The sequence below is a fragment of the Pocillopora verrucosa genome, chromosome 7 (assembly GCF_036669915.1).
Source record: "Pocillopora verrucosa isolate sample1 chromosome 7, ASM3666991v2, whole genome shotgun sequence".
Taxonomy (NCBI): domain Eukaryota; kingdom Metazoa; phylum Cnidaria; class Anthozoa; order Scleractinia; family Pocilloporidae; genus Pocillopora; species Pocillopora verrucosa.
The window spans coordinates 23,794,096-23,817,060 of record NC_089318.1 but is presented as its reverse complement, the minus strand read 5'-3'; the positions used below and the strand labels follow the sequence as shown (position 1 = coordinate 23,817,060).

At 37.3% G+C, this 22,965-nt stretch overlaps 3 protein-coding genes and 1 pseudogene across 3 annotated transcripts; 3 read left to right on the top strand and 1 right to left on the bottom strand.

Moving 5' to 3' along the window:
* Positions 1-57: 57 nt before the first annotated feature.
* On the top strand, positions 58-5,963 carry LOC131792118 (transmembrane protein 26-like; annotated as a pseudogene).
* A 2,067-nt stretch (positions 5,964-8,030) lies between these two features.
* LOC131792096 (potassium voltage-gated channel subfamily A member 2-like) lies at positions 8,031-10,007 on the top strand. The gene has a single exon (XM_059109466.2). The coding sequence runs from the start codon at positions 8,227-8,229 to the stop codon at positions 9,535-9,537; it is 1,311 nt and encodes a 436-aa protein (XP_058965449.1). The 5' UTR covers positions 8,031-8,226; the 3' UTR covers positions 9,538-10,007.
* A 728-nt stretch (positions 10,008-10,735) lies between these two features.
* LOC136282247 (aspartic and glutamic acid-rich protein-like) lies at positions 10,736-15,646 on the top strand. The gene is made up of 4 exons (XM_066169596.1): positions 10,736-10,867; positions 12,325-12,686; positions 13,155-13,259; positions 13,720-15,646. Exons 1-4 carry the CDS (start codon positions 10,753-10,755, stop codon positions 13,933-13,935), a joined length of 798 nt encoding a protein of 265 aa, XP_066025693.1. The 5' UTR covers positions 10,736-10,752; the 3' UTR covers positions 13,936-15,646.
* Positions 15,647-16,169: 523 nt separating this feature from the next.
* On the bottom strand, positions 16,170-22,896 carry LOC131792158 (N-acetylglucosamine-1-phosphotransferase subunits alpha/beta). Its single transcript, XM_059109531.2, has 3 exons — positions 20,327-22,896; positions 19,080-19,749; positions 16,170-18,408 (listed from the first exon to the last, which is right to left on the bottom strand). The coding sequence occupies exons 1-3, from the start codon at positions 22,871-22,873 to the stop codon at positions 17,708-17,710; spliced, it is 3,918 nt and encodes a 1,305-aa protein (XP_058965514.2). The 5' UTR covers positions 22,874-22,896; the 3' UTR covers positions 16,170-17,707.
* Between the last annotated feature and the right edge of the window lie 69 nt (positions 22,897-22,965).

The window sequence follows — 22,965 nt, the reverse complement described above, 5'->3', positions numbered from 1 at the left end:
CTAACGATGAAATCCATCACACAAAAGAGGTTCAGAAGAACAATAGACACAAAAGATCTTGTCTTCATAGGAATGTCTAGCGCTCTTTTGTTCTGAGAAATTACAAAGTCATTTCGATGCCGACAGGTCTGTCAATCAAGCACGGGTTTGACAAACTATCAAACACCTTTCAAGTGGGGAAACCATGGAATCATCGCGGTCAAACATCACAACATGTAAATCACGCGAGATTACTCACGCAGTACCACATACCGAAGGATTGCGTTTCTAAGGAAGTCATCTCGCCATTAATGTGCCATGGTTTTCTTTACCTTCTTTAGCGGAATCTTCACCCGGGTTATGTTTCTTGTGCACGGAGTAGTAAGCGTGTATCTTGTGGTTCTTTACAAGAATAACGACACAATCTACTGGTGGCTATGTACTGGACTGTTTTTACTTTTGATTGAATCGTTTTACACCATCGTCATCCGGAAAGGCAAAGAATATAAATAGTAAGTAGAATATCTGTGATGATTTTCATAGCGTGGCTTCTCTCTTTCTCTTATTTTCTCGATTCTTTGCAAATGAGTGATCGCAATGTGGTATGTTTGTTTTAATACGAAAACACGCCAAACTAAAACCCGAGTACGCTTAGACATACTGATGTTTGCATTTACTCAATTGCATATGAATTTAAATTTAGATTAACTCGCTTTATACTTAATAATTTGACTTGGTTGTTGATAAATCTTTTTCAAGTGGCGCTCTAATATCTGGAAACCTTGCTCTATCGAGATATGATCAGCAAATAGCGACTCTCTCATATTTAAAACTATTTCAGAGCAATCAGTTGTGCGAGAATATTATTAGCTTATAGACATCCTGTGGATTTAAGGGTTATCATCCATAACGCATTATTACACTGTGGTTGTGAAAGCGAAGAACTGGTTGTTAATTACCACTTAATCAAAACGTCGGGCTTCTGTTTTCTGATTCCATGTTTTTTTTTAATCGCAATCGAAAATAAGTGCTTTGTTGAACAGCTGTGTGAAATTGTTCCTTGGTTTAACAAAGACGATCGTACACCAAATTAAGACTAGTGGCACCGCTTCGATAAATTATTCGCTTTGAATACGTCATCAGGGTTAGGAAAGTCAAATGTGTGTTTGGATACGATCAGTTTTTGATGAGAAATATATACGAACAATATCCTTCTGTTAGCGATGGATAGCTGCGGTTTGTTTGGCAGTTTTAAGTACTGATTGAGTTAGCCGAGGGATAAATGAAAAACCATTGAAATGATACTGACTGGGTTATAACAAAAGATAAACACATTGCAGTCCGATATCTTTGCACGAAGTACTTTCTTCAATATCGCGATTTTTTAGGTTCACCTAGTAAGAAAATGTTCTCATTCGAGGCTCGCTGATCATAAATTTAGGCCGAAATTGAGACAACAACTCTTGCACGAGTTAGCCGGAAAATTTGAACCAGTTGTAATTAACTGATGGTTGTTCAAACAAGTTTTCTTAGACGGAAATCTGCCGATCTGGTAATTGGATAGCAATGGGTCACAAGTTCAAATGTAGGGACATTTCTTTTCGTACGATGCATCCAAAAATGCCTTTAAAACATCCCTTCTTTGCAATAATTCAAAATCAAGGCGCGTAAAGGCTATAGACACAATTGTGTTGTCCAAATTTCAATTGAACTGGGTCGGCATCTCAAACGTTTCGAAATCATTTTGACATATCCTACGCTTAGCACGCAAATTGTTGATGCAAATTGTTCGTTGCTTCAACATTAATTTATTTTTAGTTTCACGAACTTAATGAATAGTCGCTGTGAGTCCTGTATTCATTTTTTTTTTACACATAAAACGGGTAGAATTATAAATTTGAAACTGCTATTTGAAGACGTCTAAATATCGTCGGACGTTGACGTTCAGATACAGCGACATTTGTCCTAATATTTTAGTTCTACATCACTTCCAAACTGCATTACTACTCAAGCTACAGAGGGTATCATTTTCCCTCAGTCTGTATGCTTAAATCGGATGAAGTCTCTACATCTGTTTACATCAGAGATTGCTTAACAAGGTATTCATGGGCGTAACCTTACTAGAGAGGGGGGAGGAGCATTTGACCCTTAGCCTTGTTATTTCATTGCTATTGTTATCATCATTATTATTGTTACCACTATTAACAGTTATATTGCAGTCATTATTGTGTGGTAAAAAGTCTTTTAAGTTTGATTCAAACATCTTATCTGGAAGCGCTCGTTGTCGGTGAATGACGCCGATAAATTAATTTTATTAATTTAATTAACATCTCTTGCCTTGCACGGGGTAATGAAATAGATATATTTTTTGGGGGGAGGACAGGGTCAGGCTTTAAAGGCGTCAGCGGCACACCTCAGCAAAACCATCCTTAATTGTCCCATCCCCTAACAAAAAGCTCTTGTAGGCAGGACCTCATTGGTGAAAATCCCGCCTAAGCAGCAACATATGAAATTAATTTTGTACTCTTTTTCTAGTTTTTGGCCAAGCAGCTTTCTATACATGTCGACCGTGATACCTGCCATCTGGGTGGCTGAGTTAGCGATATTGAATGAGAAGCTCGAATCAGGTCCAAAAAACTGCACGTTAACTGCAGAACAGAATTACGATAAATTTGGTGGATTGGTATGTACCCTTTAGTTTCATTGTACGCCTTTGTAAAACACCTTTCAATTTTTTTGGAAGGTGAAACTCTGTTTGTTTTTGTTAGTTTGTTTTACTTACCGTGTAATATTTGTCCTATCTGGTTTCTTCCACATTGTGTAAACTGTTGATAAACCTAATTTCTTAAGGGCACCTGACTTCAGAGCCGTCCTTGCTCCTTTGAAGGAGAATTACATAAAAATATTCAAAACTTTATGAAAACCAAACCAAATGTCATCTTATGATCGTTCAGTCTGATCGTGCGGGTGAGAGTAGTCCCTGAGAAGGACTGGTGTCGGTATTGACAACTGACGATTAGGCGACCCGAGAGTAATAGGTCGAAAGCGCCATGAGTTTGCTGACCTTTTACTTCCAGTGCTCATCCGCAGTTTTTGTGGCAGGAAGTGACAAGGTGTATTGGCCCTTGTCGTGAAGTCCTAAGGTTACCCGTGACGTCATGTTTTTTAGTTCTAAAACAGATGATAGGTATTTAAAATGAGAGTGATGTTGTCTCGAATATGGCGTTGTATGTGCGTTTATACCTAACGGTACTTCGCTGGGATCGAGTGCGAGCTCATAATACAGTAGCTTAGAATCTCGTGGGTTTTCACTGACTTCAAAGCGCAAAAGAAACTTCCTATTGCGCAGGCTCTTCTGTATATGACTGAATTGTATTTGTTCACCAGATAACAGTCAGGACAGACTCTGGTCAGCTGGCGCAGAAGTTTTCCAAACTCGGTCTGATCCTATTAATCATTGTGGGCCGCTGGTTGCTTCCCAGAGGAGAACTAACACGTGATCAGCTTTCTTCGCTCTTATTGGTTTATGTGGCAAATGCCGCGGATATCATGGGTAAATTACAATTTTATGATTCTTGTTATGACTTTGAGTTTGAAACCTTTTATGTTTAATTTTGTTTTCTGCGTAAAAGCCTGCCATCTGAGATTCGTTATAAGCTAAAGGGAAAGGGAATTTAGAATTGTCTTAAACCTACTTTCTTAATTTTACCACAGAATTGTTTGAAGTTTTTGACCAAGAGCCAAATCTGTGGTGTATACAGGGAGTAGCCTTGGCTGTTCTGGCCACATATACTTGGTCGTTCTTGCAGTTTACTCTCGTGTTCACTGCCACAGCAGAGACTGTTCCCGACACAAAGGTACGTCACTTACGCTCTGTATTGGATTCTTCTTGAGCCAATCATTTGTCAGATTTTTTCATCGCATTGCTTATTCATCACTGACTGTTCAGGAACAAGACTGAATCATAAAGTTTCCTTGAGATGACGTGGTAATTGGTTGATTTGTAGGGTCCCTCTGACTTTTTTTTTTTATTGTGTGTGCGAAATTCGAAATCAACCACCAATCAGATCAGGTAATTTGTAAGTGTGGACTTTATGTGCAGAGAAAAAGGGAAGAAAAAACCAAGTTCAATGTACTATGTTTGCTTTAGACTTACGAGCCCCTATTGCTTATTACTGTCCGAGAGTACCTCAATTTCTGTGGTGTATTTACCCCTCTGTAATGTACTGTGATTTCGAGGAGTCGAAAACTGAAGATTCCAGAACAATAGCTCGACAAATGTTATTTCAACAAGGAGTCGAGCATATGGCGACCGTGTAAGACCTTACATATGTAATGAGAACGACACCTCCCTCCTGGGTTGGATATCGCAGTTTATTCTTTCATTTCTCCCCCCCCCCCCCCCCCCTCCGCCTACCCGCCTTTTAAGGATTTCACAAAATTTCCACTAACAGTCTTGAGGCACTCGCAGACAGTCACATAAGCCTCATTTCCCTCCAGGACAGCAAACTCTTGGGGGGTAAGAAGGACAGAGGGAGGGTGGGTACTGTCAGAGCATAATATCTTGCCAAATTGCACAATACTATAACTCAACCAGGGCCTAATCTGAGATCTGTAAAAAAGAAACATTAACAATCTTTTATTTTCTTTTTTTTTCTTAGCCACCAGCCCTAGAGGAAAATAAGACAGACCGATCGGGTGACGATCATACAAAGTTACCAAAGTACATCAAGAAACTCATAAAACAGAAGCAAAAAGATGAACTGGCTAAAATTGAAAAGAACACAGATTTGCGCGCAGCTGTCGACCAAATGAGACAACTCAAAGCTTATAAAGATCGCGGAAGACAGGCAAGATTCTCCATTCACGACACAGCATTAGAGGTTGTACAAGTGCAAAGAGAAGTCCGACGTGAGGAAGAAATCCTCGAGAAGCAGATAAAACAAAGGCAGAAACTTAAACTCCACGGTGACTTGTATTCAATTTTGACTTTAATGTTAATGCAGGATGGACCATTTCTTATCGTGCGGCTTGTCTTGATAATTGCTTATCAAGTGGACGCCTTGTTACATATCTTCTTCACCGGCAAGAACGCAATGGCACTAGCTTTGCTCATTTACAGGCTTGTTATTTTGGTGATGGAATCGAGTGAAGACGAAGAAGAAATTGATAAAGATAGTGATTTTTATGAGTTGTCAAAGGCATAGATGTGAAGTTTCATTTTCCAAGTTTTTTAAATAACTTCCAGGAAATGCGAAATCATGCCGAAACTAATGGATTCATTGGCCTTTGCGACAAGATGTTTTCATCGTCACTTGGCGATGACTTTACACTAACCATAAATGATTTGAACAAGTTTTGACGCAGCAGAGGTATTACGACTTCGTTCAATGTTGAGCCATTTCAGAACAGGACAAGAATTGGGAAACGTTTGTTCTTTGGGTGTGGCTGCCTCTTGCAATTGCACGCACCACTATTTCATGTATTAATTTTTTTTACTGAGGAATGGCCGACCAAAATTAAAACTTTCCGTGTAGCTTGCTACGCGTTATTCCTCAGTCCGTGGAACAGTCCGTGGAACAGTCCGGTAGTCTATCCGTAGCTTCACGAGTCCGTTTATCAGTTTGGCATCTGTTTACGTCTGTTTTATCTAGTTAATTACGTTTCTCTGGCTCTTCCCTTCCCGATCAGACAAACTGATAATGTTCTCAAAATTTAGATAAGTTACTCTCAATTTCCGTAGCGACTCACTATTTATTACACTGCAGTGCAAGGTTGGTAATATGTGATAGTTGTTGTTTATTTCCTGAAAGAAGAGAGTAAAGCAAGTGGGTCAAAGTCTCAAAAACTGGGCCTTTTTTAACAATTAGTGTAACTTTGTATATTTAAATGTATTTATTTATCAGCAACTTATCAGTAGATTTTAGAGCTTTAAAAACATTTGTATAACTTACTTTCTCCATAGATTCGAATACTGAAAAATTCTTAGAGTAGTAAATAAACTTGTTTTTTTTATCAGAAAAAATAAGATGAAGAAAAAAAGGAACACACCTTTGTCAAATATCGGACCTCGACTTAGAGGCTTCCTTCCTTTCCAATCGCTCTGACGAAGGGCTAACGCTCGAAACGTCAGCTTTTTTACCCTTTACGGTGGCCAATTTACGTTTTCAACTCAGTTGTTAACACTGAATTACCTGCTATACTCTCCCAACGACGCAGTGCCACAGTTTCTTTAGAAACTTACCCCCCTTTATTCCTTTCAGGACCGACCTGTTTCAATGAATACGGTTCCAAATTAAATACGGGAAACTTGATAACAGGGCACTAGTCAACTCGATTAGGAACTCGACGTGGTCGCGAGCGGGGAGGAGGGGAGAGTCGCAATTTTTTCCAACTGTTTGCAGTCTCAAGCTGTACAGGAAGTATAAACGGGGATGATAATTATGGCACTCAGCCAAGGATGATGCACGTTTTTAAACACATGAGCCCTGAAGAGCACTTGCGTTTAATGCGTATCAGAGACAGACTCGAGCACACTCAAATTCGGTGTGCACAAGAGAACACGACCTGAATCTTTCTAATCTAATCCCCTTAGAGGTCTCAATGGGGTTCACCGTTAGACGTAACACGGCAAAAAATTAGCCGTTCAGCATTGAAACTAACCAATTTTAACTGGTAGTCCTAAAAAAATGTTTTATATTAAAAATTTTATTTAAACGGCAACGGAAAGATATTAACCATAAGCCGTAAAATGGCCAGAATTTTTTTAACCGTTCGCCGTTAAGAGACACCACCCCATTCAATGCTTCCCATTAGGAAATGTATTGACAAAATCGAATGATCGCAAAGCTGCAATTTTTTTTCCCAAGATTTGAGAAATTCTTTTGGCTTCATTTTTAAAGAAAATGTCATTTAACAGGGGATCTTCCAAAGACCTGTCGGAAATCAAGGGATTGATTGAAATACTCAACATTGATATTTTTGCAAAATGACTGATTTTGGAGGAAAAACTCGTAACTGTTCGGGGTATCACATCTTGCTGGATCTCAAACAAGCCGACGTTTTTTGACAGCTGGGACAAATTAGGAACTAGGGATGACGTCAATAAACCATTAAAAATATTTGTATTCAAATTTAGGCGTCCATATTTCGAAAAACTTAATTCAGCGTCAATATTCTCGAAAACAATTTGTCAAAAGTGGTCATTGCAATATATGAAAACGCCTTTAAACTCGACAGCACTCCATAACATCCAGGTCAGTTTCTTTGATGGCTTCTGTCAAATAGATCAAGCTAACTAACTTGCTTATTTCATGCTTTTGGTTTTGTATAATTTTTCCAACGTAAGTTTGCACCTGTCTTTAACCCAAACTAAACCCGGAATTATTATTATCGCTCAAAGTTTCAAATGTTTCCATGTTTTCTTTTGGTATCTCATTATCTCTTACAAACCTTTTAACACTGGTTTTTGGCATCCGTGCGATCTTTCCGTTATAAATAGTTAAGACAAAGTGTGATAAAGTTTTTTTACGACAAACCCAAACTTTAATCACAAGCTCATTTGCAATAGCATCTGTTGAAAAAAAACCAGCTAGCATTTAAAAAGGAAAATAAGCTTTCTAAGTAAATTTTAAACTATAACAAATACGTCTGTTTATTAGAAAAGAAAGATTGTTTCGGCTCCTAATAAAAGATACGCATGTAAATTCAAGAGGTTGTTAAAATTTTTGAATATAACACCTCCTGTGTTGTTTGATTGTCCCTTTCCATTGTTTCGTTTTATTTACCGTCATAACACATAACTTGCAGCAATCGTTTGACGCCTTGAGTTTTATTGTCGTTAATCGCCTCAGTGTAACTGTTCAGGCAAAAAACTTCAGCAATTAAAGGACAATTTTGCGTTATCCTTTTTAACAATCTTACAACTTGTTCGTGTTGATTTCACCGAAAGGTATCAATCAAAAGCAACGCGGGGGTTGTTCTCTTGATATACAAAAAAAGCTAAATACAAACAACAACATGAATAATTCACACAGTCACTGAAGAGCGGCGAAGCAGAATATTGGAACTCTTAATGAGAGCATATCGGCGCTCAACCAACTTTTATACTCAGTAGGAGGCAGACCATTTTGAAAACATATCGCCCAGACGTCGCAATGTAGTGGTTTCTCACGCTAAAACTAAACGCTCTTTCACAGAACAAATCAGCAATTGAGATGTGATTGTGATAAGCTTGGCCCGTCTGATATGTTGTCATATATAAATAAGTTGTCCACCACATCAGACACAGCGGAGATGAAATCTGCTCTAAGGGCTACCAATGACTTCAGGGTCAAGCCAAAATTGTACAGTAAAAACTATAACCGACGGGCGAGTTGCCCACCAGAAGCGCTCAGCTCATTGGGAGATTCTACACCAGAGGACAGAAGACTGTATGACACACGAGTGAAGATAAACATTAGTGGAAAAAAGTATGAAACTCTTTATTCAACATTGGCGAAATTTCCGAACACCCTTCTTGGAAATCCCGCTAAAAGACAGCAATACTTTGATCAAACGAGACAAGAATATTTTTTTAATCGGAATCGCAATGCTTTTGATGCAATCCTGTTTTATTACCAATCGAATGGTCTCCTCACGCGACCGAATAACATCAGATTACAAGAATTTTGCGACGAGCTGAAATTTTTTCAAATCGAGGAAGAAATTGTCAGTGAATTCAAACGAGACGAGTGTGGGATCGAAGATGAAGATGATGATGAAGAAGTCGTTCTGCCATCAAATGTTATATTAGCGAAGCTTTGGCTGTGGTTTGAGTATCCCAAGTGCTCCAAAGTTGCTAAACTTTTTGCGGTTTTCTCCGTTACTTTCATCGTAATTTCTATCTACGTTCTATGCGCGGAGACACATTTTAGAGGATCCACAGACTCATCTAAATACAAGGAGGAACCCCCCACATCAATGCGCATTTTGGAAAAAGTTTGCATTTCTTGGTTCACTTTAGAATTTATCCTGCGATTGATTTCATGTCCAAACAAATTGCGATTCATCCTCGACATCTTGAATTTGATAGACCTAGCCGCTATTCTGCCATACTACTACTTCGAGCTCTCTTTGAGTGAATCTAAAAATGACAAAAATATCGACGCCATAAGACTTTTAAGAGTTCCCAGGTTGTTAAAACTAACCCGACATCTGGAAGAGCTCAGAGTTCTCGCCAAAACAGTGCGCTCCACTTGGCGAGAACTTGTCATGATCTTGTTTTTTATTCTCATAACTACCGCTATTTTTTCTGGGTGGACATTCTACGTAGAATATGAGGAGCAAAAGGAGTCGTTTTCCAGTATCCCCGCTACAGCTTGGTTTGTGATAGTTTCAATAACAAATGTCGGATACGGGGATATGATTCCAAAGACTCTAATGGGGAAGCTGCTCGGTGCTATCTGCACTATAGCAGGTGTGTTGGTAATAGCATTACCTGGTACTGTAATCGTCACGAAATTTCGTCTATATTACGAGAAAAAAAAGAGGAAAAAATTAGCCAGTTACAAATTTTAGTGTCATTTGCTTCAAGGTACGAATCATTGTGAATTACACGCAGCGCTCTAGCGTTCATCATCAAAGTGCGTGGGTTGTCACTAATAAAAGGACGCGCAGAATAATTATGAATAAAGAAAAACGTGTTAAGTATAACTGGAGCTCGTAATTAGACAAAGAAAAAATATCTCATGTTTTTTCGATGGCATCAGAACTTCGAAATATTATCTTTTCATAACAAGTTGCAAGTAGACATCAATTTTTGGCTTGTATTACACCGGAACGTTTTACAGATTAAAAAATCAACCAACAGCTTTCCTCTTAATAGATTACAAAAAATCCGCTATCTTAAGACATATTTTATAGCTTGGCTTTTCCATTTGGTCGAATCTTTCAGACTAATTCGCTATAAAGTTATACCGATAATTTGCTTGAAGTGAAACTGGATACGTAGCGAATTGCGCTTTTTTTCTGCCGTATGAAGCAAACAGACAAATGAAGTTTATATTTCGACTCACATAATGTAAAAAAATATCATATGTAAATAAACTCAATCGTCTTTGTTTTATTCAAATTTTCCGCTTGCTCTTTGTGATTGGTTGAACTATTGCAGCTGGAGAAGCTAGAAGACCGGCAAAGACTCCACCCACCCCACCCTTCCTCTTCCTAATTTTCCTGAAAATAGTCACCCATGACCACAGCTTACTAAACTGACAGATGAAACAGAAGAAGACATGACAATTAATACTATATAGTATTACTCTATTTCCGCTTTATTAAAACTCGTTTTCCGAAACTAGTGCAGAGTTGAATATTCAAGAAACATGTCTGAGATTTCATCTGGCGTAACATGAAAAAAAAAGTAAAATCGAAATCTTCCTTGATCGAAGAATATAACATCGTAAGCTTGACACCGCCAAGTTTGTCTTAGGGCTTGACCGTAAGATTTCTTACAAATTGTAATCTATTCTCCGGAAATAAATCCCTGATAAATAGAGAAGTCTAAAGCGCCATTTATTTTTGTTTCACGATCAATCCAAAGATTAATTTGATGAATCCATCCATTTTCTCACTTCCAGTGATCACAAGAATTAAGAGTTACTTTGATTAAGCAAAAAGGTTAGGTGGCTCTGAACCCCACATTTTCTTTCGCCTCGTTTTCATAGCACTCTCAGGCTCGGCTGCTAAGCATTTTGTGTCTAGCTTACACAAAGTACTAACGAATCTCCAGTGTTGATGCAAGTGTTTTTCACTAATAAAATCTCGAAGATGCAGGGCTCCAGGAAAGCTTTTATTTTAGTTTTGCTTTATGTTCTTGGATTATCGATATCCTCTTCAAGACATGTTGAAGGTAAGATTATCTTTTATCGAAAATCACGATCTACTAATCGCTTTATCGGTCGACCACGCAAACTTTCGCGCAATATTGTACTTGTAAACAAAACATTGTACCAGCTCAGAATCGAAGTCCACCTAAGTTGAAGTCAATTTCGACATCATTTTACAAATCCTTCGAAGCACGAGGAAACGATTCGTTTATTATGTTTTGTTTATGTCATCATATATTTTTTTTCATTTGAAAGCTACATTATACGTAAATTGGCCGTAATTAAGGTAAGGCGGATGAACGCGACTTCAATAATTTTAAGCTTAAGGTCAAGAATTTAAGTACAAATTTTGTTGAATTTAAGTCAAGAATATAATTCAGTGGTTTAAAATGTAATAACAAAAAAAGTAGTGTCTAAAATGGATTAAATATATTTTATGCTAGTTTACACACAAATAAATTACTGTATTAAGCGGAGGCAAATGCACAGGGAATTTTTTGCTTGCAGTTTGGAATCTGTGGGTTATTTAACCTCTGCCTCACAAAGTGCCGTGAAAATTAGACTCCTGCATTCAGACTCAGCATTATTTGAGATGCAATAGCCTAATCACATTTGCTCAAAAGTTACACATACATGGGCTGTGACTAAAAGTGGGATGGGGACGTGGGACTCGGGGACGTGGGACTCGGGGACGTGGGACTCGGGGACGTGGGACGCGGGGACTCAGGGACACGCAGGGACTAGGGAACGTGATAAACAAACAACACCTGGTATTTGCGCTGAATTTGTGAAGTTATTCAACGAGAACAAATACCCTGACCATGCTTTTTTGAAAAAACAACCTACAATGATGACTTCATCTGATGAAGCACTCTCTGATCTACTGCAGGTAACTAAACAAATGACACTGCAACCTGTATGACTACAGCAAGTGAACTGTACGTAGAGTGCATGTCTCTGAACATCTCTTACAACCCTTCAATGCCCAAGTCACCCACAGACTCAGTACTTTGCAGTGAAAAGAACTGTCTTTTTTGTCAACCAAACAATAACATGAACTTACCATCTCTCTTATTTCTATCTAAAAACATTATGCTATCAACATTGCTAATCCTAGCAGTATGCAGGACGTGTCATATGAACTTCATAATAGACCTCGCTCACCATGGAGTCTCTTTAGATCAGTGGTAGAGCATTGAAGTACAAAATCTGAGGTCTGAGGTTTGATTCTTCATGGGGACTCAGAATTTTTTCTTTGTCCCATAATAATAATAATAATAATAATAATAATAACTTTATTTAAGTGTCTGTGTATTTTTTAGCACTGCTGTGCTAATTGGGGACACTGTAAATAAGGAAACAAATATCGTGACAAGAAGAAAGAACATCTTTCTCTATTTCTTTACTGAGTTCAAAAGCTTACCATCTCGCTTATTTCTATCTAATAACATGATGTTATCATAAATCTGATATTGTTTAGATCCTAGGGAATATGAAGATGAGGAAGCAGAAGAGGAGGAAATAGAGGATGTTAGGGACTCAGAGGATGAAGAAGATCCAGCAAATGAAGAAGACCAAGATGACGGTTACAACCAAGACAGTAGAGAAAGAGCTGAAGATAAGGAAGTAGTGAGTATACCCGGCAGATCAGTGGATGATAATGAGGAGGCTGAAGAGGATGAAGATGACGATGAAGGTTACAGTGAGGAAGAAGAAGATGAGGGGAAAAATTCAGAAGATCATCGAATGATGGACGGTGATGAAGGAGGAATGCCGTTGCCTGATGATGATGATGTCGAAGTGTATTCACCAGAGCAAACTGGAATGGAAGACTTTGAAAGGGTAAGTTCACTCATTACTGCAAAGATCACTTTCATATTCATGGTAAGTTCACTATTGAGCCACTAGGAACCTAGGATAGATGATGGCATCAAATCAAATTGGCCCCTAAGAGTGATTAACATCTTATTTCTCCTTACACTATCACCCTCAAATCACACATACTGGGTAGGAGAATAAAGGAAACAATTGCCAAGTGGAAGAAGCTCTTAATATTCTCCTTGTCAGCACCTTAGGAAATGTATAGAGAACAGTATGGAGAATATGCATACTGATGTTAGGGTTAAGGAAGAGGTTAAGTAGGTCAGGCTTATAATAGTTTAAGCTGACAATGACAGTCAGAAGAATGGTTGAGGCTTGAAGCAGGTGAAGGAAATGAGGAAATTAATGGCCAGGATTTCCAATTTTGAGGCCTTCGTATTATAAGTGCAAGATTTTTTTGAGAATTCTACTTTTCTCTTTGTTTTTCAGAGAGTTAAGGAACTCCACAAAGTAAATGAGAATATGCAAATGACAATAGATGAAATGGAAAGGAAGATTGATGAAGCCCTCTCTTCAAACAATGAAAATGGACCTGTAAGTAATGTGTGACTTAGAACTTTGGCTGCTATTTTTAGTGTTAACAAATTTCTTAACCAGACACAAAAATGGGACAGTGTAATAATTATGTTGAGGAATGTTTTACTAGAAAAATAGTTTTTTACTAGCATTTGGTGCCATGGCTTTCTAATCTGATTTGTAGTGACTCACTTTAAATGGTCAAGCAAGTGATTACCATTTATGCATATTTTTTCAAATGTTGCTTTTACATTTGTGTTATCAACAGGAGAAAGGTACAAAATATCAGGGAATGTTCTATGGAAATGTTTTTCTTTACATTTTTGTGGGCCAGTTGATTTTTCTGTAAACAAAGAAAACTGCCATCTACAGTTATTTGTAGACTTAGGACAGTATGACTCCTGTTTAGATTGCAGAGCTGTTTAATATTAATTACACAATTATTTATTCCATAAGTTTTTGTCCCTCTGGTGTATAGGGCTCATCTGATACCTCAGTAGACCGTAAAATAGTGGTAGAAGGTGATGAAAGCTACAAGGACAGATACTCAACTATTAACAAGGATGAAGAGGATACACCTAGACACCTCCAACAAGCTGATGCACCACAGGAAACTTCTAGGGGTGATGCTGTGGCCAGGCAGTATTCAGAGATTGGGGAAGATACTAATGCAGTTCCTGATGAAGATTATTAAAATAGAACTTAAGGGTGTTGGTAATTTGTAATATCATTTTATGAAATGGTGTTTATGCCACAGTTTTTGCTCTCTTTTATAAAGTAAAAGAATTGTGGTTTGGAACATGGAGGCTTAAGACCATGCAGACACTTAAAACCGATCCAGTCCAGTTACCTTGTGGTGAGATACACCCTGGTCTGCATGCTTCCAGTTCCATTTGTGTTTGTTTTTAATTGGTTTTTGTTCTTTAGTTTGAGTAACACAATAGTGCCCAGTGTTGAAACCATCTGTTTGCTAATGTTGCAGCCAAGGAAATTCACCCAAATTGCAGAAAAAATTATAACTGAAATTCCTGTTTTTATGGAAAATTTCAAGTTTTGGGAAGTGAAATTTGTCTGTGTGCAAGGCCTGTCACAATTTATCATGTATGTAGTAGAACAGATGATTGGATCCAAACTCCTCATCTGCTGTTGAACATGTCTTTCAGGCACAGATAAACATCAGGCTTTGAGTAATTGTTGTATGTTGTTGCATGAAATGGACTCATCTATCAAGTCTACATCTGCTTTTAGAGTACTTTAATCAAGAAGAGCAATCAATTAGAGCACTTTAATCAATGTATCATCACCGAAATGAGTAGAGTATGATCTTGGTTACAGCAGTCTGCAATTGTATGTTGGAAGAAATCCAAGATTTATTTTGTTTTTCTTTGCTTTGCTTGAAGATCAATCCAGACAACTTGCACCATTTTCACTCCATTAGAGACAAAATTAAAACCAATAGCAACTTTTCTCCTCTTGCAACTTACTTGTTTTTTACTTCTCTTTTCTATTGGTGTTAATTTCCTTGCTTTGATTGGCTGATATGTTGTATATTTGTACGATTTGCAATACTCAGCTGAAATGTGCATTTTTTCCAACTTCCTTTTTTTGCTTTGCATAACTTTTAATCGGTGGAACTATCAATTTTTAAAAAACTTTTTTTTATTTTAAGTAGTTAAGAGGATACATGCAAGTTTATAAAATAAGTGAGATGGTGCAAGCAGCCTGATTTGTCAAAAGCCTGACATTTGTTGATCCAGTTAACCCCTAGTTTATCTAATAATAGCAGTAGACCACACTCTCTATCAGTTTATATATGTGTGATCTACAGCTGTAAATTGCATTTATTGTATATACATACATCAGTTTACATTATGACATCATGAATACTACATGAACAAGACTAAGGAGTTAATTTATGTGCTCATCAGTTTGTTGCCTTTGTGGCTTAAAATGCTTAAAGTAAATTTTATCTTTAGTAAATGTAATATTTTGGAGTTTTATTTGACTCTTAATCTTAGATACTCAGGATTGTGGTACATATGTATATTTCCATTTCTGTTTATTGAATTTTCCATCCATTGATTTCATTTGGTGGTGGGGATTCTTTGGCTCACCATTCACAATTACAGGAAAAAGCTTATGATTAAGATAGAAAATTTTGAGAAAGACCAACTTTTCATATAGATGATGGACTCCTAAAGATGGGTAAAAAAAGCTATTAAAGTAAAATTATTATTCAGCAAGGACATAAATTATAAGTTGGCCCAATAATTAAAAGCAGTGGGCATAATAGAGTATAATAACATATTAAATATGCAGCAATTTAGCTTATAACAGGTTTTGGGGAAAATTATAAATAAAGATGTTTTTGGGAATAAAGAATTTTTTAGCCAATCATTTGTTTCAAAATGTGTGAATTCTTGTTAGGAAACACTTCTCAACTACATGGAAGTCCAACAGAACTGAAAAAAGTTACTGTTCATTTGTCAAGGACAAGAAGATTTCCCCCCTTCTTTTGGTGAAACTGGCTTGTCTGTTGGCATAGCAGCAGACAAGCCAGTTTTTTTAACCCCTGAATCTCCAGAGAATCACTAGACTCGAGCCACTTTTGATGTCTTTATTTGTGACTGCTTATGAGCCCATACTTATGCCTCTGGAGTCAGGGTGGTGAACTTTAGGTGGAAGCTTGGGTTCAAGAGTTGGCCAGGTCATATTGTTGTGTTCTTAGGAATAACATGTTATCCTCACAGAACCACCCTCTACCCAGGAGAAAACAGTTACCATCAAATTATCAGGCTTAATGAAATGTTAAGGGGGTAACCCTGCAATGGAATGGTCCCACATCCATGGGACAGAGGGGGTAAAGCGATATTCTTAGTTACTTCATGTTAAGGAAATTTGGATAGAATTATAACAAATGTCTCCATATCATTTTTTCTGAATTTAATTAGTCATTCAATGTTAAAAATATGCACTACATACTGTAATTGACTAAATAATCTTTGACAATGTTATCCTTTTACCTCTTTCAGACAGTAACCAGTGATCAGCCTTTTTAAGAAAATTGTTCTGGCCGAGTACATTCATGATAAATAACCAAGTCTGATCACCCATTTAAAAATATTTTTCCATTGAGTATTATTTTATTAGTTTTTGGTCATTGTTGCATCAGACAGTAATAATTTTATTAAATAACAAACAGTATCCACAATGTAGGCAAAATATGATAAATTTCTTATTACCTTTTAGCATTAGCATATTTACTTGACATAACACCATCGCATCATAACATTTTCAATGTTTCCAAGGAATAAAGTCTATGATTCAAGATCTAATGTCTCATTCTTTTACCTATCCCCCAAGATCTGATTGTGAATTTCCTTCCTCTACTGCTACACATTTCATTGTAAATTCGTTAAAAGTATTTGGTGTGAGACCATGATAATAATTAACTTTCTCCTGATAAGATTGAGTATTCTTGTTACCTGTTTGCTGAATTCTGAATGTATATTAACAGGCAGAAGTAACATATTCATCACCTCTGAAAGTTAATCAAGAGTCAATCTAAATTTTCAAGGATGGTGTAGTTTACTAAGGTGCATTATTGCACCTTTCATTTTTTTCTCCCAGTCCTAAAATTAACTCTTCATTCTTCTCACTGGGTGCAGCATTCATTCTGGGTATAGAACATTAGTAACTTTTTCCTCCATCTTTGGCACTCATCTAAGGTTGATATTTAATCAAGTAAACATGAAAGTTAATGTCTATCCATTTCTACGTATGTAGTATAATTCTAATTATTATAAAGCTTTTGACTAAAAACTCGCCTTGACTTTATTTTGCCTGTTTATAAAGAATCTAAAAAGTATGAAAACAAGTAAATAAATCAGATTCAATTTTTCTAGTATTGGTGGAAATTTTTCAATATTCACATTCAGCTCACAAGCAGCTGAATTAAACACTATGACTAGATTTCTAAGATTTTGCATATAAGAAGTATGTAGAATTTACTGACCTAAGCTAAACAAAGTGAAACCTCATTATGTATGATTTTCAGTGATCATTTCATATCATTGTTTCTTAAAATTACAAACACCTAAAAATTTTTTTGGGTAAGGAACTTCTATTAAATGACAACAAAATCTTACTATGTTTGTTCATATGCAAAACATGACTATGGCTTTCATATGCTTAGGAGTTGTAGAAGTACAAAGGAAACTTATGCAGCATTCTTTTACTATAGAATCTCTGGGTGATTGAGCAATAGAATGAAGACGAAATTATTCTGTGTAACAATACATCACTTACATGTCAATAAACCACAAATAGAAGCCCTTCACTAGGTCTTTTGTCTGGATTAAACCACTTTTGGTACACACACTTTTAACCCAATCTGCTTTGTTACCTCCAGTTTAAATTAGAAAGTCCTAAGTTTTTCAACAATGTCAATAAAAGTTAATGTACTTTTAAACAGTCATGAGACGTGAAGTAGCTGAGGAACTATTCCTTTGAGAGAAAGAAAAAAGCCTTCTTAATGGACACAATAGTTGGCTTAAGTAAAATAAAATTCCTGGAAAAATTGAAAAAAAAACTGCTGAGACTAATACTACCAAAATAATGTTTGTCCAAAATTTAACAATATCTCTTTCCTTCATAAATGCCTCCAGTTCACTAACATGTAGAAATCTGTTCATGTATCCTTGAGGCAATTCAAACTGCGATGGGATGGGGAAGAGAGACTCATAAAAGTCTACCAGCAGTGCTTTGATGAGTTCTGCATCCTTCTGGCTGTGGTCTATGTTATCATTCAAGCAAACAAATTTCTTTTTCTTCCCTCTGATATTATCCAACTGTCGCAGGACAGCTGTGGCATTGTCACGAATCATGTGAAATGCTACGTCTTCATCTCCCACAGTCTCATATTTGTACTTTGCTGTACCCTTGTAAGAGTCATTCAACATTTTTAACAAAGGATCACACTGTTGAAGGAATTCCAGTGAAACTGATGGCATTCCGTGGTAACTTGGAATGGATGAATTAGTATCTGGCACTGATTTGTTGTCACACTTCAAAAGGGTTTTCTCAAGTGAATTTAAGTCATTTAGGTCCAATGGTAATGTGTAAAGCCGTGCAGCTAAGGTACGTAACTCTCTCTCTGACAATACTCCTAAAAAATTAAAAGAAAAAGTGTTGCATTAGTGAGTAAGATATAACTAAGTGTTCGTAAATGAATAGGTCTTTTACCCAGACTTGAGAAAAGTATTTTGTAGCATTGTATTCATTACACCCTAACATCATTATGCATATTCTCCATACTGTTCTCTAAACACTTCCTAAGGTGCTGACAATGAGAATTTGTCCAACAATCAGGAGCTTCTTTAGTTGGTGATCAGTTCCTTTATTCTCCTGACCTTAATGTTAGATTCTGGGGTGATATGGTAAGGAGAAATTAGATACCAGTCACTCATAGGGGTTAAAGGTTTAAAAAAAAAACCAGGCTGAAATTTGTAATGCACTGATCTTTCTCATACTATCTTGAAACAAAATGGTTAGTAGAACTGTTGATCATTGCTTCATGTAGAAAACTTAAATGAACCAATCAGTATCTGGTATCCACAAAGCAACTGGCTTACATGTATGTGTTCTCTATTGTACACTAATGGTAACTATTAAAGGTCAATTACAACAGACCCATTTGCACCTTTAAAGTTTCTGTTGAATAAAAAGGTCTGTAAACAATGCACCTTTATTTAAAAGTTATGGAACTGGGGCTTCATGTTTGCCTACAAGGTATAGTGCATCCATCAGCAAAGGTTCAAATAAACATATTCAACACACCTGAGTGATCTGCATCAACATCAGCAAAGAACTCAGTAACGTTTGGATCCTTCTTTTGACCAATCACAAAATAGTTGTAAGAAAATGCAAACTGCATGTCCTCAGAGCTTCGTAGCTTATGTGAGGATGTTTGGTCAAATTCTTCTGGCAAAAGAGATTGCAGCTCTTCCATGATTTTTACATCAATCATGTGCGGCATATGAGCAGGAACTTTACGTCCCATGTACCCAAACTTACGGTTATAGATCCGATGAACATGAAGCAATGAATCAGCAAAAGTGTCCAGTAATTTTCTACCAGGTTTGTGATCATTTGTGAATTCTTGTGAATGCTTTTGCCTGTCATGATATTTCAGAAGCTCCTCAAATGTCTTGTGCCTTTCCCAAGGGAGGAAACTTGTTGTACTTTGGGATATTTTTGGTGACCAGTCTCCATAACGACTTCTCCACCGCTGTGTGCTCTCCACTTGGTCTTTTTCAAATGACAATTGTTTCTGTTTTGTATTTGCAATCCAGTCAGCCAAGAATATCTCATCCTCAGTTGCTTTGTGGTCTTGATCTTTCTTTGTACCAATTTCAGCAAAAAGAGATTCGATTTCAGACACCTCTAAGGATAACAGCTTCCTTCCTTGATGCTCAGAATCAACAATTATTTTGTCTTTCCTATTTTCCTAGGAGTAAATAAGTGTAAAGCAAGTTATAATGGAGGAGTCTTGAAACTTGCCTAAACTAGAATTACATAAGCAAAGTGAAATAGTATTTCTAATGCCTTTAAATAGCATGCAAACATGAAAATCAAAAATCCTCTAAGGTTCACAGTCAGCACAACAAAAATTAAAAGGAAACTTAACCCTTTAACTCCCAAGATCTCATTAGTAATTCTCCTTACTGTCTGCCATACAGTTCTTGTGATGTTAGTTTTGAGAACTTGTTATTGGATCAACTAATAATACTTTGACTGATATTTTTATTTATTCTCATCAATTGTCTGCTTGATATTGTATTGATATCGTAAGGAGAAATTCTGTCTTGGTCACTCATGGGAGTTAAAGGATTAAGGGATTGGAATCAACCATATTTTCTTTTTTAATGTCAAGATAAACTTTTAATCCAAAGAATAAACTCACTGTAATCAAATTAAAGACAATAAAAGACCATGAGTTTTGATGGCCAAAACAACTTGTGCTCCCTTCCATTCCCCCCCCTCCCCCTTTATAAGGACCTAACCCATACTAAGGTGTAACAAACCTGCTGTCCTGTGAGTAACTTTGCAGGAGGGGTTACCTCTACTTCTGATTTAGGGAAAGGTGCAGTTAACACAGCTACTGGTGAGTGAGCTGGTTCAGTGGCAACCACATTGAAAAAGTCATGTAAGATCTTAGCTTTCTTTCTTGCATAACCTCTCTGTGTCAGGTCACCATTCTTGTACTCTTTCTCTACCTCCTCCAGAGAGATTTGAACATGTTGTGGCAAAACTGTGTCATTTGATATGTGTGGTATCTCATATTCATGGCTGGCTAAGGGAGGCCATGTTGGTCTGGTAATTGACTCATTACCAGCCACCACCCAATAATTCAGCGATCTATTAGCATTCTGAATTCTGATTGGATAAATAGTCCTTGGGAGTGACTGTACATTTGCAGAAGGTGTCACCTCTGTTGTTGTTGTTGTTGTCATCCTTAATTTGCCGATGTTTGGGTTTGTTGTTGGAACTTTTTGGATTTCCTCTAACTTTCTTGTGTCTATGGTTACATTTAAGTTCACAACCACTTTTCTTGATTCATTCTTGTCCATAAATCCTTCAATTTTGAAATGAATACCTTCCACTGTAAAGTTATCTCGCAAAGTGAGGGTAAAGACTTTAAATTTTTGAGCCACAGTAGCAGAACGAACACAGCGCATCTCAGAGTATTCACCAGAGGTGACCCTTCCTTCACTGAAAAATGTTGAAATGTTGAAATAAAGCACGGAAATGCCACGAGGTAAAGTGACAGATTGACTATCGTGATTAACATCAACATGATACAACTCATTGAACTGTGATATTCCACAGTCACCTGCATCAAAACCGCACTGAGCAACATTACAAGCTACATCACAATAGCGATCACCAACCCATGTATCTGCACATCCTGGAGAACAAAACATTATGCGATAACTTCCATGTTGACTTTGCCATCCTTGATAATTAAACTGTGTCTTCCTTTTCACTCCAATACAATCACCACCATCCCAATCACATTCTGACACATTACAAGCCTTGTCACAATACTTGTCATTAACCCATGAGGATGGACAACCTTCTTTACAGTTTGGGACGGGCCAGGTTAAATATATTTTTTGTCCATTTGCATGAGTGTAGAAATCGTCTGGCCAAACATCATCAGCAAACATAACATCATCATTGAGATATATAAACTTTGGGGATAATCCGGGAATACGGTGAAGGTGAGACTCGATAGCTGGAGAACTAAATGTTGGAAGATGGCTCTTATTCAAAAAGAGCTCTTCATGGGTAACTATGTTAAGACGTGGATTATCCAAGTTGAGCCAAGATGGTATTTGGCCATTTGTGACAATAAAAATTTTTCGCACCCAAGGTGCATGTTTTTCAACTGAACGGAGAGAATATTTCAGCTCTTCATTGTCTGCAAAACGACTTGCAGAAATGTCAGCATCTTCCTTGTCCTCAGTATCTGCGCCATGTGATACAGAAAATGAACCCCAGATCAACAGTGCAGGGGTTAATTTTAAAGATTTACCATTCACTTGCAAAGTTAATTTCAAAGCAGAAGAGGTGGTGGTCTTGTCAGAGAAGTAAGCTACACCAATAAGTTTATCAGCATGAAAAATCAAATTAACAAATTTGTCTCCAAAGTGGTCTCTCAAATCTCTCTTAACCTTTTCAACTTCATTCTCTCCTTTTAAGTTTAAAATCATGATCTCTTTGTCACTGTTAACTGCATTAGGCCGTGATGCATCACTTGTGAAGTAACCTTCTTTACTTTGAAAACTCTTCTCCCGAAGTCGGATCTTAACTTTCAAAGCGTCATTAGTGTCGCTTTTTCCACGGAATTGAATTACACCTACGTGTTCTATTTTTGAACCAGATGAAGATATGTTGTAATAATTAGTTGCTTTCGCGAGCGAGGGATCAATCGCACGTATTTGTGATAACTGCACGTCACCAGGGAGACCATTCTCTACAATAACACAAAAGGCAGGAACGCAATTTTCAAATGGGCAGCGAGAGTTCTCGATTTTATTTTCACTTTTTGCTGCTCCTTCTTTGTTCTTCTTCTCTTTCTCCTTTGATTTTACAGCTTTTGCAGCAAGAAGCTCACGAATTTCCTGGTCTGTAGCGTTTGTTCCCTTTCTCATCTTTTCTATTTCATTCAATCTCGTACGATTTTGTTGGAGTTCAATTTCTAGTTTGAGTTTCTGTAAGTCTGCAAGTAACTTCGGATCGCTTCCGTTTACCCATGTATACACGATATCAATCGGTAACGGAAGACAAAGCCTGCTCTGATACGAATTCCCAAGAATATTATCGTGGTAAGCATTAAACGTGACTGCATACTTCTGCATACTCCATTCGAGAAAAACTTCCCCAAACTGAAATGCTGAGATTAAGGTCAACAACATGCCTCCGATACAGAGCCATATTCCATATCGGGACGACAGGCATGTGTACGTCTGCCTTTGTACAAGCTTCCAAAGCGTCTGACATACTGCTCGTTTCATTTTTACTGAATCTTGGAGCTTTCTGTGAATCTTTTGTGGACCATTAAACATCGCCGGGTGTCCGCCATGTTCGATTCACCTGTCATATGATTACAAGGGGAATGACCACTGATCAGCGCGTGACTTCTACTGCTGTTTCAACG

Excerpts from the sequence above, each read along its gene's own strand:
- LOC131792096 (XM_059109466.2), top strand. The coding sequence starts at position 8,227 with ATGTTGTCATATATAAATAAGTTGTCCACCACATCAGACACAGCGGAG.
- LOC136282247 (XM_066169596.1), top strand. The coding sequence starts at position 10,753 with ATGCAAGTGTTTTTCACTAATAAAATCTCGAAGATGCAGGGCTCCAGG. Across the intron at positions 10,868-12,324 it reads CTCTTCAAGACATGTTGAAG|ATCCTAGGGAATATGAAGAT; the intron begins GTAAGATTATCT and ends GATATTGTTTAG. Across the intron at positions 12,687-13,154 it reads GAATGGAAGACTTTGAAAGG|AGAGTTAAGGAACTCCACAA; the intron begins GTAAGTTCACTC and ends TTTGTTTTTCAG.
- LOC131792158 (XM_059109531.2), bottom strand. The coding sequence starts at position 22,873 with ATGTTTAATGGTCCACAAAAGATTCACAGAAAGCTCCAAGATTCAGTA. Across the intron at positions 19,750-20,326 it reads AGTTACTCACAGGACAGCAG|GAAAATAGGAAAGACAAAAT; the intron begins GTTTGTTACACC and ends ATTTACTCCTAG. Across the intron at positions 18,409-19,079 it reads TGTTGATGCAGATCACTCAG|GAGTATTGTCAGAGAGAGAG; the intron begins GTGTGTTGAATA and ends TTAATTTTTTAG.